The following is a 17,343-nucleotide window of genomic DNA, read 5'->3' on the forward strand; positions in this document are numbered from 1 at the left end:
ATAGGCAAGAGGCACCGAGCCTGGCCTTAACCTTTGTTTTAAAAAAAGAGTAACAAGGGCTGGGCACAGTGGCTCACACCTGTAATCCCAGCACTTTGGGACGCCAAGACGGGCGAATCACGAGGTCAGGAGATCGAGACCATCCTGGCTAACACAGTGAAATCCTGTCTTTACTAAAAATACAAAAAAAAATTAGCCGGGCTTGGTGGCGGGTGCCTGTAGTCCCAGCTACTGGGGAGGCTGAGGCAGGAGAATGGCATGAACCCAGGAAGCGGAGCTTGCAGTGAGCTGAGATCACACCACTGCACTCCAGCCTGGGTGACAGAGTGAGACTGTCTCAAAAAAAAAAAGAAGAGTAACAAGGGCCAGGCACAATGGCTCACGCTTGTAATCCCAACACTTTGGGAGGACAAAGCAGGAGGATCACTTGAGTCCAGGAGTTCAAGACCAGCCTGGGCAACAGGGTGAAACCACATCTCTACAAAAAATACAAAAATTAGCTGGGCGTGATGGTGCACACCTGTGGTCCCAGCTGCTCGGGAGGCTAAGGTAGGAGGACCGCTTGAGCCTGGGAGGCAGAGGCTGCAGTGAGCTGAGATCATGTCACTGCACTCCAGCCTGGGTGAAAGAGCGAGACCCTGTCTCAAAAAAAAAAAAAAAAAAAAAAAAAAAGTAACAAGTCTTGGCACAGTTGTTTGTGCCTGTAATCCCGGCACTTTGGGAGGCTGATGCAGGAGGACTGCTTGAGCCCAAGAGTTCCGCACCAGCCTGGGTAACACAGTGAGACCTCGAGGCTGACACAGGAGGATCGCCTGAGCCCAGGAGTTCAAGACCAGTCTGGGTAGTACAGTGAGACCCGGCTCAATTAAAAAAAAAAAAAAAAAAGTAATAAAATGAATGAAAACCTTGCAAATAAAATTACCTTCACTGAACAAGTGAAATAACAAGAGACTTGATGTGTATTATTAAGCCTTAAATATGTTTTGCTATAAATCAGCAAAACTACGAGAAATCTGATGAGATAACTTAAGGTAACATAGGCCAGCTCTGTGAAGCTGATGCATGTTGGCTTCAGGCACTCCAAGAAGTACACCAAACAAATCCATCCTGAGAGATGCAAAGACATGCTTTGTGTTTCAGTTTTTATTGCAGAACAAACTACCTCAAAACTTACTGGTTTCACTCTTAAACAATAAGCATTTATTCTTTTTCATCAGTCTGTGGGTTTGCTGGGGAAGTCTTCTGGTCTGGGCCAGCTTAGCTGGGCCTGGATGGTCTAGAATGCTCTTGTTCATATGTCTGGTGGTTGCTGGCAGGCTAGCTGGTCTAAGGGGCCACACTCATACATGTCTGGCAGTTGGTCAGATTGCAGATGGGGTGATGACTATGTGTCTGTCATCATCCATTAGGTTAGTAGGAGTTATCCTCGTGGTAGTGGAAGAGGTCACAGCAGCAAGAGAAAAAGAGCCCCTGTTGTAATCACTTCTCAAGACACTTCTTGCTTTACATTTGCCAGTGTCTTACAGGACAAAGCAAGTCACACGGCCAAGCCTAGATTCAGTGAATGGAGAAACAGACTCCACCTCTGCATTGGAGAAGCTGAAAAACACTGTGGCTATTCTGTTCAACCCACTACACTTTAGAAGCTAAAGTAGAGATTAAATGATATTCCTTGTAACATGAATGGGCACGTATCTCAGGGTTTAATCATCTAGGTTTCAGGGCATTCTACATTTTCTGTTACTTATATCATATTTCTGTGATGGGAGGAGCATGCTTTTCTGTTTCAGCTACTGAGGTCAACTAGTAGGGCCACTTTCCTAGGACCTTTTCTATACCTTGAGACAGAGATAAAACTGAAGAGGTAGGCAAGAAGCTAGATCTTCTTAGGGCCCCGTAGGCCACATAAAGGAATTTAGGACTCGATCCCAAGAGCAATGCGAAGCCATAGAGCATTTTAAGGAGAAAGATCCGATCACTTGAGCTGTAGTGAAGACAGTAACTCTAGAAGTTTTGCCAGGAAGGGGAATTAGTGAGATAAGGCTTTAGTCAACAGAATGTGGGATTGAGGGAAAGGCTTTTTCTTCCTTCTTCTTTTGAAAGCAAAAGATGAGTGAAACTAGAGTTTGCTTGAATACTAATGAAAGGATCCAACATTGCAAGAGGTTAAAGGGAGATCCCTAAGAATTGTGAAGGGAAACTTGAACAGCTATGGAGTTTGGCTTTTTTGTTTTTAGACGGAGTTTTCGCTCTTGTTGCTCAGGCTGGAGTGCAGTGGCACCATCTTGGCTCACTGCAACCTCTGCCTCCCGGCTTCAAGAGATACTCCTGCCTCAGCCTTCTGAGTAGCTGGGATTACAGCCAACTGCCGGCATGTCTGGCTAATTTTTGTATTTTCAGTAGAGACGAGATTTCACCATGTTGGCCAGGCTGGTCTGGAACTCCTGACCTCAAGTGATCTGCCCGCCTCGACCTCCCAAAGTGCTGAGGTTACAGGCATGAGCCACTGCACCCAGCCTGGAGTTTGGCTTTTAAGAAAAAAACTTCATACAATAAAATTGACTTTATTTTTGTTATATACAGTCCTATGGATTTTAACACATGTACAGATTGAAGTAACTACTACCAAAATCAGGATTCAAAAGAGTTCCATCACCCTAAAACCCTCCTTTTTGCTATCTCTTTAGTCATTCCCTCCACCCCCTTAGCTCCTGGCAATCACTGACTTACTCTCCAAACTATAATTTCAATATTTGTATGTGTGTCATTTGAGACTGACTTAGTTTACTTGGCATAATCCTTTCATTATTATGTAGTTATAATGCCTACTTGTTGTGTATATCAATACTTTATTCTTTTTATTGCTAATATTCCATTGGTGTTGGCTTCTGCTGGTATTCCTTAGGTCAGCAAATGATACCATTATTCTAACAATTACTTGGGCCAAAAACCTTGGCATCATCCTTCACTCTCTTCTCTAGCCTATACAACCAATCCATCAGCAAATCTTAGTGGTTCCACTTTCTTATCTTTTTATTTAGTTATTTTTTTTGAGACAGGGTCTCTCTCTGTTGCCCAGGCTGGAGTGCAGTGGCATGATCATGGCTCACTACAGCCTCCATCTCCTGGGCTCAAGCCATCCTCCCATCTCAGCCCTGACTAGCTGGGACTACAGGCACACACCATCGCACCTGGCTGATTTTTGTATTTACTGATAGAGACGGAGTTTCACCATGTTGCCCAGGCTGTTCTCGAACTCCTAGGCTCAAGCGATCCACCCGTCTCAGCCTCCCATAGTGTTGGGATTACAGGTATGAGCCACTGTGCTCACTGACTCGCTCAGCCAGCTCCACTTTCAAAATACAGGTGGAATCTAACCACTTACCACTACCTCCACTGCTGTTACTTAGTTCAGGCCACCATCATCTTCTGCCAAGATTAGTGCTTCTACTCTTACCCCTTACCCTCATAGTCTATTCTCAACACAACAGCTAGAATGATCCCTTTAGAGATATAAATCTGATCAAGTCGCTCTTGTGTTCAGAACTCTCCAGGGCTTTCAGTGGTGACCGGCAAAATTGTTGCCATAATTGAGAAGGCCCTGCATGGTAAGGCCCCAGCTACCTTTTTTATCTGGTCTCTTAGCACTCTCCCCATCACTCACTCTGAATCAACATAGTGATCTCCTTGCTATTCCCATAGCACCTCAAGCAGGCTCCTGCCTCAGGGCATTTGAATTTGCTGTCTCCTCTGCCTGGAACACTCTCCCCCTAGATATCTACATGGCTCACACCCATTAAGTCAAGTCCAGTTTCTGCTTAAGGGCTCCTTATAAATTCTTCTCTGACTAACATCTAAAATAGCAGCTACCTGACACCACTGTCTAATCCCTACCCTGCTTTGTTTTTCTTAGCATATATCCCTGACATTACATACTTGTTTTCTCTCCTCGAACTAGTAAAGATCCTTGCGAGCAGGGAATTTGTTTTGTCCATTTCTCAGTAAGCACCTACATGAGTGCCTGGTCTGGCATATAGTGGGAGTTGAATGAATATTTTTGATTGAATAAATAGGAGGTAAGGACAGGATGGGAAGGCAAGTAAGTAGGTTTCTCGATTTCAGGACATTCTACATTTTCTGTTACTTACATGATAAGGAAGTCAGGGGAAGTGGTAAGGGTATAGGTCAGAGATTTGTAGAGATCATGGAGAGCAAGTTGACTAGAAAAATATAATGAAATTTCTAGTCACAGTTCACAGTCCTTTTTTTTTTTGAGACGGAGTCTTGCTCCGTCACCCCGGCTGGAGTGCAGTGGCGCGATCTCAGCTCAGTGCAAACTCCACCTCCCGGGTTCAAGCAATTCTTCTGCCTCAGCCTCCAAAGTAGCTGGGATTACAAGTGCTTGCCACTGCGCTCAGCTAATTTTTGTATTTTTAATAGAGACGGGGTTTCACAATGTTGGCCAGGCTGGTCTCGAACTCCTGACCTCATGATCCACCCACCTCAGCCTCCCAAAGTGCTGGGATTACAGGTGTGAGCCACCGCATCTGACCCACAGTCCATTTAAAGTTGGTCTTTATTAATGTAATGATGCCAATCTGTTCAGCAGGACACTTTTTCTTTTTTTGAGGTGGAGCTTTGCTCTTGTTGCCCAGGCTGGAGTGCAATGATGCAATCTCAGCTCACTGCAACCTCTGCCTCTCAGGTTCAAGCTCTCCTGCCTCAGCCTCTGGAGTAGCAGGGATTACAGGTCTTCACCACCACGCCCGGCTAATTTTTGTATTTTTAGTAGACAGGGTTTCACCATGTTGGTCAGGCTGGTCTCAAACTCCTGACCTCAGGTGATCCACCCGCCTCGGACTCCCAAAGTGCTGGGATTACAGGCATGAGCCATCGTGCTCGGCCTCAACAGGACAATTTTTTTGTTTTTGAGATGAAATCTTGCTCTGTCACCCAGACTGGAGTGCAGTGGCGTGATCTCGGCTCACTGCAACCTCCGTCCTCCAGGTTCAAGCGATTCTTCTGCCTCAGCCTCCCCAGTAGCTAGGACTACAGGCATGCACCACCACACCCAGCTAATTTTTGTATTTTTAGTAGAGACGGGGTTTCACCATATTGGCCAGGCTGGTTTCTAACTCCTGACCTCGTGATCCGCCCACCTCGGCCTCCCAAAGTGTTGGGATTACAGGCATGAGCCACCGCGCCCAGCAACAGGACAACTTTCTATGACAAGGTACAAGCAAGGAGAAACACATAGGTCCATCCAGGGTGAGGGATTTCGTTGGGGAAAAAGGAGTGTTGTGGTGGGATTAAGATTAAGTAGGGGCAGGACTATATTAATGTACCACTGAATCTAAAATGGATAAGGAGGGAAGTGAAGAGGGGATTAATGTATAAGAGATAAAGTAGAGGCTTTCAACCGATTAGATGCTCTGCTCTGATAAAGTGAAAGAACAGGCCGGGTGCAGTGGCTTACGCCTGTAATCCCAGCACTATGGGAGGCCGAGGCGAGCGGATCACCTGAGTTCAGGACTTCGAGACCAGCCTGGCCAACATGGCGAAACCTGTCTCTACTAAAAATGCAAAAATTAGCTGGCTTGGTGGCGCACACCTGTAATCCTAGCTACTCGAGAGGCTGAGGCAGTAGAATTGCTTGAACCCAGGAGGCGGAGGTTGCAGTGAGCTGAGATTGCGCCACTGCACTCCAGCCTGGGCGACAGAGCAAGACTCCTTCTAAAAAAAAAAGTGAAATAACAGTAATAACAGTTATGCTGTAATTCTATTTTTTTTGGGGGGGGGGGAACAGTGTCTCTGTCACCCAGGCTGGAGTGCAGTGGCACAATCATGGCTCACTGCAACCTCCGCCTCTCCTGGGCTCAGGTGATCTCCCACCTCAGCCTCCCGAGTAGATGGGACCACAGGCATGCGCCAAAACGCCTCATTAAACTTTGTATTTTTTGTAGAGATGGGGTATCGCCTTGTTGCCCAGGCTGCTCTCCAACTACTGGGCCCAAGAGATTCGCCTGCCTCAGCCTTCCAAAGTGCTGAAATTACAGGCGTGAGCTACTGCATCAGGCCTATAATTCAAAAGTAGTCAAGCTGAGAGAATAGCAGGCTGTGGTTGAAAAGAGGGTTGTTCAAATTACTGAGTCGTAACGCGATAGCGTTTGGAGGGACAAGGTCCAGGTTTTAACTGGGATTGGGAGGCTGATATAAGGGTCGCTAAAGACGAGGCCCGATGTTGAATGGGTTGGCCACATAGGCTCTGAAATTATCAAAGATGGTCAGACGGGAGACAGACAAGGAGCTGGATACACAGATCGGCAGATTATCTCCAAACGGGGTGAAGTAGGTGACAGAGTCTAAGGGGAAGGGCTGAAGAAGCAAGTGTTTTTACAAGAGGTGACAGCACCTGGCACATAATCCCGACCTCTGCAAACTGAGACCTGAGAATACTAATTCATGTGAGAAAGTTTCAAGGGACGCAACATTCTCGGGACAGCCAGGTCTCTGTCCCAGGAAGGAGCGGAGAAGTTTAGAGACAAGCTGATCTAAACACGAGAACCTCTGAGGAAGACCGGCTTGAAGGCAGGAGATTGAGGAGGGGACCGAAGCGACGGCAAACCCTACACTCCTCTGCTCTTTAGTTACTTTCCTCCCAGCCAACCGCCCAAGCCACACCAACCTCCGCAATAGAAAACGCTCGGAGAACACGATCTCCCGCCCAGCTCTTTTCAACTCCCCGCGGAAGTGCTTACACCGGAACCCCTCTGTGTCCGCACTTTGCCATTGGCCGAGGCTTCCGCTCGCTTCCATTCGCTTCCTCCCACAACTCAGTCGGGCTGCGCGGTCCGTAGGAGTCACTTCCGCCTCGTCCCACTCCCACCCCCCCCGCCCCCCGGTCCCTTTTTAGCCGCTTCCGGCTTCGGTCCCGCCCCGCCCCCTGTGGCCCCGCCCCCGCCCCTGGCCGGCGGTCCAGCCCCGCGGCGCCGCTTCCGGTGCGGGCCCCGCCCCGGCTGTGGCCCCCGGCTGCGGAGGAGTCCGAGACGCAGCTGCCGCGCCGGGGCCTGAGCGGCCGCCTCCTCCGCCGCCCGAAAACCCGGAGTGCCCCGCACAGGTAAGTGGCGCGGGTCCGGGCTCCCTCAGGCATGGCGGGAGAGGAGGCTGCGACAGGTGGAGGGGCCGAGGCCAGGAGCCGAGGCAGGTGTAGAGAGAGAGGGGAATGCGCGGGTCGGGGGCGCGGAGACCGCGAAGGAAAGTGAGAGCGCCGCGGGAGCCCCGAGCGCCCTGTGCCCATTAGGGCATTTCAGATAAAGCGTTTGAGATAAAGCGATGAGAAGGGTGAGGGGCCCTGGAGCTGAGTGGGCGCGCAGATAGGTGGGGCGGGGGCCATCGGAAAAGAGCCAGCGGATTGGCTGGGAGGGTTGGTAGAGGTAAAAGTGATAGGGCTGAATGGGGGGAGGTGAATAAAGAATGGGGGGAGGCGTGCAGGGGTGACCGGGAAGGTGGGCTGTGGGGCTTACAGGGGCCCGGGGCCAAAAGAATCCGGCAGCAAAAGCAGGGGAATGGTCAGCAGGCCGGGTTCAAAGCTGCAGGTAGTCCGTTGTACCCGGCTTGGTGGTCCGGGAACTTTAGGGGAAATGGGGGAGGGGCCCGTGTGAAGGGATGAAGAGGTTTAGATTTGAGACATAAGTTCTCCAAATGTAGGCAGGTGGCATTGTTTGGATCGCTGGCTGCTTAGGGACTGCGGGAAAATGGGCTCTTTGGGGGAGGGTGTGTGTATTGAGTTGTAGAACTGAGTCATCTCAGTCTTACTATAAGAGGCTGTGGGAGGGACACCTCCCCCTCTGCTGGGGACAGCATTCAGAGAAGATGGTGCCACAAGACAAGAAGCAGTTGTTCAGTGACTGGCAGGACTTGGTTGAGAAGTTATTCCGATCGTGATTGATTGACTGTAATGACTATGAGGACATTTAAAATGAACACCGAATTATTTGCTTTATTCTGTAATTTTCTTTGACCCAAATTGTTTTCATTTTAAATGAACACTTTTGCCAACTGAATTTAATGTGGATGTAAATCTTGTCATGCTTTTTTACACTGTAAGAAGAGCTAAAGCAGAATGAAAGTATTGCTGCAAGCGTAACTCACACTTTCTAAAGTGCCAAGAGAGGAAGTAAAGGCAGTAAGAGGCAAATTGGAATGCGAATCTTTCACAGAACACAAAAGGCACAAACAGGGCTATAAGATAAACAGATAATGAGAATTTTTAATCTCTACTAATTGGCCTAGCTTTAAAAATTGTACCCTTTTTTACTCTAACCTGGAAAAAATCTTAAATCCAAGCAGTTTTTATTGCTAAAGATGTGATTACTTCTCCGTGAATTTTTGAAGATGCTAAAGACACTTTGTTTTTTGTCTTTCGACCCAATCCTAAAACACTGGAACAATGCAGATATCAAGTCCCAACATGTGCAGTGCAGCTTCTTTCATGTGATGACAAAATTGTACGCCATGTTGCAAGTCCTGTTCACCTAAAATTGCCCTTGCATAGTAATCCATTCAGTTATGGAGACTTGCTGAAGAAACATAACTCAAGTGAAGTTTGTTGGGGGTGAGGGCCTGCAGGGGAGAGGTGGGGGAGTAAAAGGAGAAGAGGGTGTGAAAGTGATGTGTGTTTGGAGACTGATTGGTAAGAATGCAGATAAACCTGCCCCCAGAATGCTTTTGGCCCGAAAGACTTTTCTTTTTGTGTTTGTCAGAGAATATCATAATAGAAATGAATCAGAAAGAAAGGGGATGTGAAGAGATTTACTTGGCTGTTTATAAAAAAGAAGCAGCATTAACTTGTTGTTCAGACAATGTTGATATCTGTTTCAAATTAATTAACTTTAAAATCTCCAGAGGAATTCCCCCGTTTGCTTTTGAGTGACGATTGCAATTTGAGACTCTTGCCTCCTTGCATGTTTCTTTCATGTTGTTGAAATTGGATTCTTTTTGAGGCTATAATGTCCAGTTAGTATGGCTCAGTCCACTCAACAAGCAGGCTGGCAATTTGATCAGGGAAATTTGAAAAGCTTAGACCCAAGAGTAGCTTGCTTGGTCTTGCTTTTTCTATGAGAGTAAAACTGTCTGCCTGATAGTTCTGTGTCTAGCTTAGAGGTGATATCTTTCTCCTGTGGGTTGGGAACATACTCTCTCCTTTGCAGGCAGGTCCTTCTTTTCCTTTATTATTGTTGTTTGCATAATTATGCTTCTGCTACAGTGCAAACCCAGTTACCTTTTCAGTAATTAATGTTCAGTAACATTAGTTCAGTAACAGATTAATGTTTGATAATGTAGAGGAAGAGAGATCAGAACACGTTAGCAGACTAGATATTGGCTGGATGTACTTCTTTTAAAGCCTGCTACTACTACTGAAATTCATTCCCTATTTCCCCTCTTAGATCCTGTTTCTCTTCTTCCCACCTTTTCCTACCCACCCACGAAACCCCCACCACTCACTCATCTTAAAACTCAGGTTTAGGAGCATATGTTTAGCGTTCGGAACTCATGGCCCTCTACTGGAGAAAAGGAAACCTTTTTATACCTGTTTTACATGGTTGTTTTTTCCCCCTCCTTCTTTGTGGTTTCTGTTAATCACTAAGGTTTAGACCCGGTGTGCCTGGTGGGCTGTGCCCAGGTTCAGAGTCATGCCACTCTGTGGGTGAAGCTTGAGGCAAAAATGGAGCCACTTCAGCAGCAGCAGCAGCAACAGCAGCGGCAGCAGCAGCAGCAGCAACAGCAGCAGCAACAGAAGCAGCCACACCTGGCTCCTCTGCAGATGGATGCCAGAGAGAAGCAGGGCCAGCAGATGAGAGAAGCCCAGTTCTTGTATGCCCAAAAGCTGGTCACACAGCCGACTCTCCTTTCCGCCACAGCTGGGAGACCTTCTGGCAGCACTCCCTTAGGTCCCTTAGCCAGAGTTCCACCCACCGCAGCAGTGGCCCAAGTGTTTGAACGGGGCAACATGAACTCAGAGCCTGAGGAAGAGGACGGAGGTTTGGAAGATGAGGATGGGGATGATGAAGTTGCAGAGGTGGCTGAGAAAGAAACCCAGGCTGCTTCAAAATATTTTCATGTGCAGAAAGTAGCTCGCCAAGATCCCAGAGTGGCACCCATGTCCAATCTACTTCCAGCACCAGGGCTCCCACCACATGGACAACAAGCTAAAGAAGACCATACCAAAGATGCTTCCAAGGCCTCACCTTCTGTCTCCACAGCAGGACAGCCGAACTGGAATCTGGATGAGCAGCTCAAGCAGGTCAGTCTTTCTGGTATTGTAGGTCATTTGGTCTTCCTGAAGGTCGGAGAGGGGTCATGGACTGACAGGGTCAGGGGCTGTGCCAGTCTGTGCCTTCTCACCCCACTTCGGTGACCAACAGCCTAGACATGAATAGACTTTGGATTTTTTTCTTATTTAATATTTATTTTCTTCATTAAAGCAATGAAATATATGTTACTCTTTTTTTTTTTTGACATGGAGTCTCACTCTGTCACCCAGGCTGGAGTGCAGTGGCATGATCTCGGCTCACTGCAACCTCCACCTCCCAGGTTCAAGCGATTCTCCTGCCTCAGTCTCCTGAGTAGCTGGGACTATAGGCGCGTGCCACTATGCCTGGCTTATTTTTTGCATTTTTAGCAGAGACGGGGTTTCACCATGTTAGCCAAGATGGTCTCGATCTCCTGACCCCGTGATCTGCCTGCCTCGGCCTCCCAAAGTGTTGGGATTACAGGCATGAGCCACCGCCCCTGGCCTGTATGTTACTCTTAATATAGGTTTTGCCAAGTTTGATGTGAAAGAATGTCAATACAATCTTCTTTGTTAAAGGAAGGATGAAGTTGCAACAGTGTTGTGAGGAATATCTAAAATGAGATGTGTGACTAATTACAGCTTTTCTAATAATAATGTTTCTAACAGTAATGTAAAAGAAAGTTCTTGCCTAAGACAGTTTCTTAGCTCCAGGCTAACCCTCTTTAAGGACAGTTGGTTGTTTTGGAGCTAAACACAGCTGACCAGAAGCACTTGCATTGTATATATTTTCCAACAAAGAGCCTTGTAGACATGATTTCATTTCACTCTTACATCATCCCCTTGACAACAGGGAAGGGTAGACCTCAAAATTTCCTTTTTAGTCAAGGAAAGCTGAAGTGACTTCCAAATGGCTGAGCATCAGAGTCAGTTAGGGAGCTTTTTAAAAAATACAGATTGCTGAGTCCTAATGAATTATCTTGGAGGGTGGAGCCTAGGGAATCTTTGTTTTCAACCAAGCCTCTTCTCTTTGTGACCCATAATATAGTTTTTCCTCGCCCAAAGGATGGGAGTGATGATAAGTTGTTCCAGCTTAAGTGACTTGTTGGTGCTTAGTAAGGGAGTTCATGGGTACCCTGCAGAAGCACACACACTTCTTGTGATCCAGTGGTACTGTTTAGAAATCATTTGTGAAAAGCTGTGGGTTTTCACAGGGCAACTGAGAAGTCATATAAGAAAGGTCCTTTGGAACCCAAAAAATCAAACATCTTGGATCAGGAGGTCTGTACAGTAGATCTGAGTTTTACAACAATAGTGTTTGCAGCCAGCAGTGGGATTCAAATCCCATCACTTCCAAATATTGCCCTTGTGATCTTTTAGTAGGGCTCTGAATTGCTCTGAGCCTGTGTCTTCTCATCTGTGAAGTAAAAAGAGTGCCACTGCCTCCCATGGATGTTGTAAGGATTAACGGAGCTAGCACATGTGAAAGCTTGTCCAGTGCCAGGCACATGGTAGGTAATAGTGCCCGGGGGAGCTCTTTTATGTAAACAGTGCCATCCTCTCCTGCATCACACAGACATGCCTCTGAAGTGGGAGATGTACTGAGATACACAGAGGTTTTCACTCATATCACCCAGGGAGATAGTGGCAGAGCTAGGACTAGAATCAGAGAATCCCAACTTCCACGACAGCAGCACCCTGGCCGCCAGCCCAGACCCGCCTCCCACTGATTGCTTTGGTTTAGCAAAACATCTGTGAGTTGCCGGCTGCCCCCGCACTGCTGTGTGGTTGGCAGAGTTCCATACCCGGCCGCTGAGTCAGCTCATAGCAGGATCCTGCCCTGACAGCGCTGGGAAAGTTCAGGCCCGAGGCGGCTGGGCTGCCCCCGCCTTGGCAGCTGGCCAGTGTCTGCGTGTGTGCGGTCGTTCCTAGAAAGTGCAGCCGCATGCGAGGAACAAGTGGAGCTCCAGAGCCTGTCTGTCTTCAGGAAGTGTCGCAGGTGTTGAGGTCAAGCCATTAGAGGTTTAAAAAAAGACTCTTCAGAACTGGCGTGTGCATGTGCACACGTGTGCACCGTGGCAGGGCACCCAGCATCATGTTATCTAGATGGTGGCAGCCCTATGACTACGTAGCTCAGTATTCAGGGGGCTGGCTGTTGGCATTTGAAACTCTTTGCATTCACTTTATGTTTCTGAGGCATATTCACTAATTATAGACTGCTTGGCAGAGCACCTGCCAAAATGTTTTATAAATACCACAGTAGCTGAGGTATAATCCCTCACCCGAAATTTACCTTCCCCCAGGATTTGGAGATCAAGAACTGAACTGGGGGGCTGTGGGTAGCAATGACTTAAACCGTCAGATGTGCACGTCCTTTTCCCCTTTAATTTTTAACATTGATTTGGTCTGTGCTCTCCTTTTCTATAAATCCTGATTTTAAAGGAGTAAATCATATGCTTGGGGATTTTAAAACTTTTTTTTTAGTATATTTTAGAAGGGCCAAAAATAATAATATTCTTGGGGAGAGCCTATAGAAACCATTACAGATCATTAGACTAGCTTGTTTTGTTGTTCAAAATCTTTTCTTTATGAAACTTAATGGAGTGCAAAAATAGAATATCCCTTGCTCCAGCAACAATTACAAAGACCTTTACAATTGACACAGATCTTTCCCCCCCGCCTTCCCCCTCCCCCCCGACACAGAGCGCACTCTGTTGCCCAGGCTGGAGTGCAGTGGCGCGATCTCGGCTTCCTGCAACCTCCGCCTCCTGAGTTCAAGTGATTTTCGTGCCTCACCCTCCCTAGCAGCTGAGATTACAGGCATATGCTACCATGCCTGGCTAATTTATTTTTTTATTTTTATTTTTTTTTGTATTTTTAGTAGAGACAGGGTTTCGTCATGCTGGCCAGGCTGGTCTCAAACTCCTGACCTCAAGTGATCCGCCCGTCCTGGCCTCCCAAAGTGCTGGCATTACAGGCGTGAGCCACCGCGCCCACCCTGACACAGATCTTATTGTTAATGTGATACAGTGTCCATCTTGTTCTTTTGAACAACAAACTTTTACAGAGGCTTCTTTGTGCCAGACCTGTGCTGTATGAAACAAGGCATGTTTCTCCCTCAGGGAGTTCAGGTCTAGCGGTGGCAGTGTGGGAACCTCAAGGGGGATTCGAACTTGGGTTACAATAATTTGATTCTGTCCTGAGTCTACTGGAGCCCAGCCACCCAGTCTGCTATGGCAGAGATATTTTAAAACAGAGTTTTGTTTCAAACATTCACATGCCAAAGTTTAAAAAGTTAATTTTGTCTACAGCATAGCATAGCTTGGCAAACCAACAGGAATACTCAGAAGTATTTTGCAAGATTTTGGGGTAAGGGAGGACAGGCATCTGCTAACTGAAAAGTGAAACTGGGAAAGCTTAAGGGTTCCAGAGATTATTCTTTGCATCTGAAATCCCTTACTTAGAACATGTAAAGTCAAAATTATTTCGTGGATTCTCTTTGAAGAAACTCTTAGAAAATATTTGCTTCTCAAGGCCTGGATTGTTAAGGTGTGGTATTATTCTCTGACACCACAGTGATGGGAAGATGGATAACGCCATTGAGCCAAGTGTTCTAAAACCCATCAGATTCCTATGGGCAGAGTAAATAATTGTAAAACAAGAAAACAGACAAAGAACTGAGTGTTCCTTTTCTCAAAGGAGATCATACAGCCAACTAGGGGATGTTGCTGGCCTTTTGGGGGTGGTGTTCTCCCCCTCTGGTAGAAGGTGGTTCAAGCAGTACAGGCTGGGTCTGTCTTGAGCCCACTGGTAGAGCTAGGTTACTAGAAGGGTGTAGACCCCCTTCGATAGAATAGAAAGAAGAAAGATGGCTTGGCAGGCATGTGGGGCCAGGGTGCATGTGTCCGATTTTCTGCATACTTTGGCAGTCGCTTTGGTTACTGCATGTGGCTGTGATCCAACCACGGGCTTAACATACATTCACAGCCAATTCAGTTGAAAGCACTGGGAGCCATTGCACAATAAATGTTGGCCCCCTCCTCTACCCTTCCCCTTCTAGCATGTTGTACAAGATTTTGTTTTGTGACTGCCTTCTAGGATGGAAGGGTTTAATTTCAGAATATTTGCAATTAAAGAATTCCTAACGTCCTAAAGCTTGCTAATCACATGTGTTAACAAGGACAGGGTATTACCAATTTCAAACACCTCCAAGCCGCTTGGGGCACCGTCAGCTCATGACAGCGTGGGTTCTCTCTGAATTTGTTGGAGAAGCACTTCTGCAGTACAGAAGCAAAGGAAGCTCCATGGCAAATGGGAAGAATTGCCATGTTAGATGGGCACTGGGAGAGACAAAGGGAATGTGATTTGAGAAGAGGGAGTTTCGTGTTTGTTTTTGTTTTTTGGGGTTTTTTTTTTTTTGCCTATTAACCATGAGCAAAATCAATCTCATCTTACTGTGAGAGGCGACTTCCTGCTGGGCAATTAGTGGAGACTACTGTCCATTTCCTCTAATGCCATGACTGACTGACTGGTGTCCAGAAGCCATCCCTCTAATTAAGGTGTAGTCCCTTGGGTTAGGCCTACTTTTCTTTCTTTTTTTTTTCTTTTTTTTTTAGACGGTGTCTCGCTGTCACCCAGGCTAGAGTGCAGTGGCATGATCTCGGCTCACTGCAGGCTCCACCCCCCGGGGTTCACGCCATTCTCCTGCCTCAGCCTCCTGAGTAGCTGGGACTACAGGTGCCCGCCACCACGCCCAGCTAATTTTTTTGTATTTTTAGTAGAGACGGGGTTTCACCGTGTTAGCCAGCATGGTCTCGATCTCCTGACCTCGTGATCCGCCCACCTCGGCCTCCCAAAGTGCTGGGATTACAGGCGTGAGCCACTGCGCCCGGCCGGGATAGGCCTACTTTTCTTGGTAGATACTGCATGACTATCATTAGCTGGGTGTGGTGGCACACGCCTGTAGTCCCAACTACTCGGCAGGCTGAGGCAGGAAAATCACTTGAACCTGGGAGGCGAAGGTTGCAGTGAGCCGAGATCATGCCACTTGCACTCCAGCTTGGATGACAGAGTGAGATGGTGTTAAAAAAAAAAAAAAAAGGGAAAAAGAAAAGATACAGCATGACTATGGAACATTTGAGGCTTTTTAAAAAAACTGTGCAAAGTATTGCCCAAAAAAGAAAATGTTCGTAGGCTTTCCTCGTGTTCTTTATAGAGCTACCTTGCATGCCCTTGCCTTCTGCAGTCACAATGGAATCCATCTAGTTGAGTGGTTCTCAATTAGAGGTGACCCCTGCCCCTTCCCAGGGGACATTTGGCAATGTCAGGAGACATTTTTGATTGCCATGACTGGAGTAGGGGGCAGTGTGCTATGGGCATCTAGTGGGTAGACTAGGGATGCTGCTAAACATCCTATAATGCACTGGACAGCCCCCCAACAGCAAAGAGTTATCTGGTCCAAAATAACAGTAGTGCCAAGGTTGAGAAACCGTGCTCTAGATTGTGCAACCAGAAAGAGAACATAAGCTTCGCTATCGTCAGACAGCACCAGAGACTCTGTTCCTTTGTGTTTCAGTCTCAGTAACTGAGGAGTTTGGCAGCCTTGAATTTTCTTGACTTCTGCTTTCAATATCTATGCCGAGCTCATGTCTTTCCTCTAGTCATCTAGGTGAACAGACTGTCACTTGGGAAAGGTTTGGGGCCTAGAACTTGAGATCTCTTACTTGATTCTATCAGTGATTCTTTCAGCCCAGCACTCCATGATATCTTTGATATCTTTGGTGATATATGAGAGAGCTTGGTTGCCCTTGTAGACATTAACCCCAAAAGGTTAAAGTGTAAATACTTGGCAGACTTGTTACCTAGTAACAGATTTAATTATTAAATCAGCATTGGTTTTGGAGCCAGAGGATGTGGATTAAGACCCTACTTCCCGCCAGGCGCAGTGGCTCACACCTGTAATCCCAGCACTTTGGGAGGTGGAGGCAGGCGGATCACGAGGTCAGGAGATGAAGACCATCTTGGCTAACACAGTGAAACATCATCTCCGTCTCTACTAAAAATACAAAAAAAAAAAAATTAGCTGGGCGTGGTGGCAGGCGCCTGCGGTCCCAAGCTACTCGGGAGGCTGAGGGAGGAGAATGGCATGAACCCGGGAGGCAGAACTTGCAGTAAGCTGAGATCACACCACTGCACTCCAGCCTGGGTGACAGAGCGAGACTCCATCTCAAAAAAAAAAAAAGGAAAAGAAAAAACACCCTGCTTCCACCGCTTGCTTGCTTTAGTACTTTGGACAAGCGTTCTAATCTGCCTCTCTGAACCCATGCATCATTCTATTCCAGAGGATGATAATCCTCTCCCACTATCCTCAGGAAGTGATTTTAAGGATATTACAAAGGTGGAAGAAAAATATGAGTGTGAAAGAGCTTTGCAAGGTTTGGGCGAATTGTCATCAACACCTAAGTCCTTTTTGAAGCTACCGTCGTCCCTCACATGCAGGGGATTGGTTCCAAGACCCCCACATATACCAAAATTTGAGCATATTCAAGTCCTGCAGTCAGCTCTGTGGAACCCACATACATTAAAAGTCAGTCTTCCATATACATGGGTTTCACATCTCGTAAATTTTGTCTTTGATCCAAGTTGGGTTGAAAATAGTTTACATATAAGTGGACCCAGGCAGTTCAAATCCACGTTGAAGGGTCAATCATAATTTTTCAGTCTTTATGACCTTTGTAGATAAGATGCTCCATAAATCCTACCCACTACTCTAAAACAACTCCTTTTCAGGTTTTCTAGAGCCCTGACCACACTCTGGTGTTCTGAAGTTCTCTGAAACCTTTCAGGATTATGTGAGCTTAAACCATGGCGCTTCTGAAGCTGTGTCTTTCCGTATTAGCATAGGGATATGTGTGTATTGTTCTTTAGGTAGAAGTAAGCTTTATAGATACTAAGTCCTTATAAATACACAATCACTGACTTGACTTGGGTCCTTACCCTCTCACCAGAGGCTAATTTCTCTACATGTGTCCCAGATCCCATCCCCTCGCAGG

At 46.9% G+C, this 17,343-nt stretch overlaps 1 protein-coding gene across 2 annotated transcripts in view; it reads left to right on the top strand.

Annotated features, from left to right (window-relative positions):
- Positions 1-6,968: 6,968 nt before the first annotated feature.
- ARID3B (AT-rich interaction domain 3B) overlaps positions 6,969-17,343 on the top strand; it is a 59,191-nt gene continuing 48,816 nt past the window's right edge. For both annotated transcript variants that reach the window (XM_014341544.4, XM_014341545.4), the window contains exons 1-2: positions 6,969-7,117; positions 9,648-10,303. In XM_014341544.4, coding sequence (XP_014197030.1) covers positions 9,725-10,303 — 579 coding nt within the window. In that variant the 5' untranslated portion in view covers positions 6,969-7,117; positions 9,648-9,724. The remainder of the gene's footprint in view (positions 7,118-9,647; positions 10,304-17,343) is intronic.

This window comes from Pan paniscus, chromosome 16, assembly GCF_029289425.2.
Source record: "Pan paniscus chromosome 16, NHGRI_mPanPan1-v2.0_pri, whole genome shotgun sequence".
NCBI classification, from domain to species: domain Eukaryota; kingdom Metazoa; phylum Chordata; class Mammalia; order Primates; family Hominidae; genus Pan; species Pan paniscus.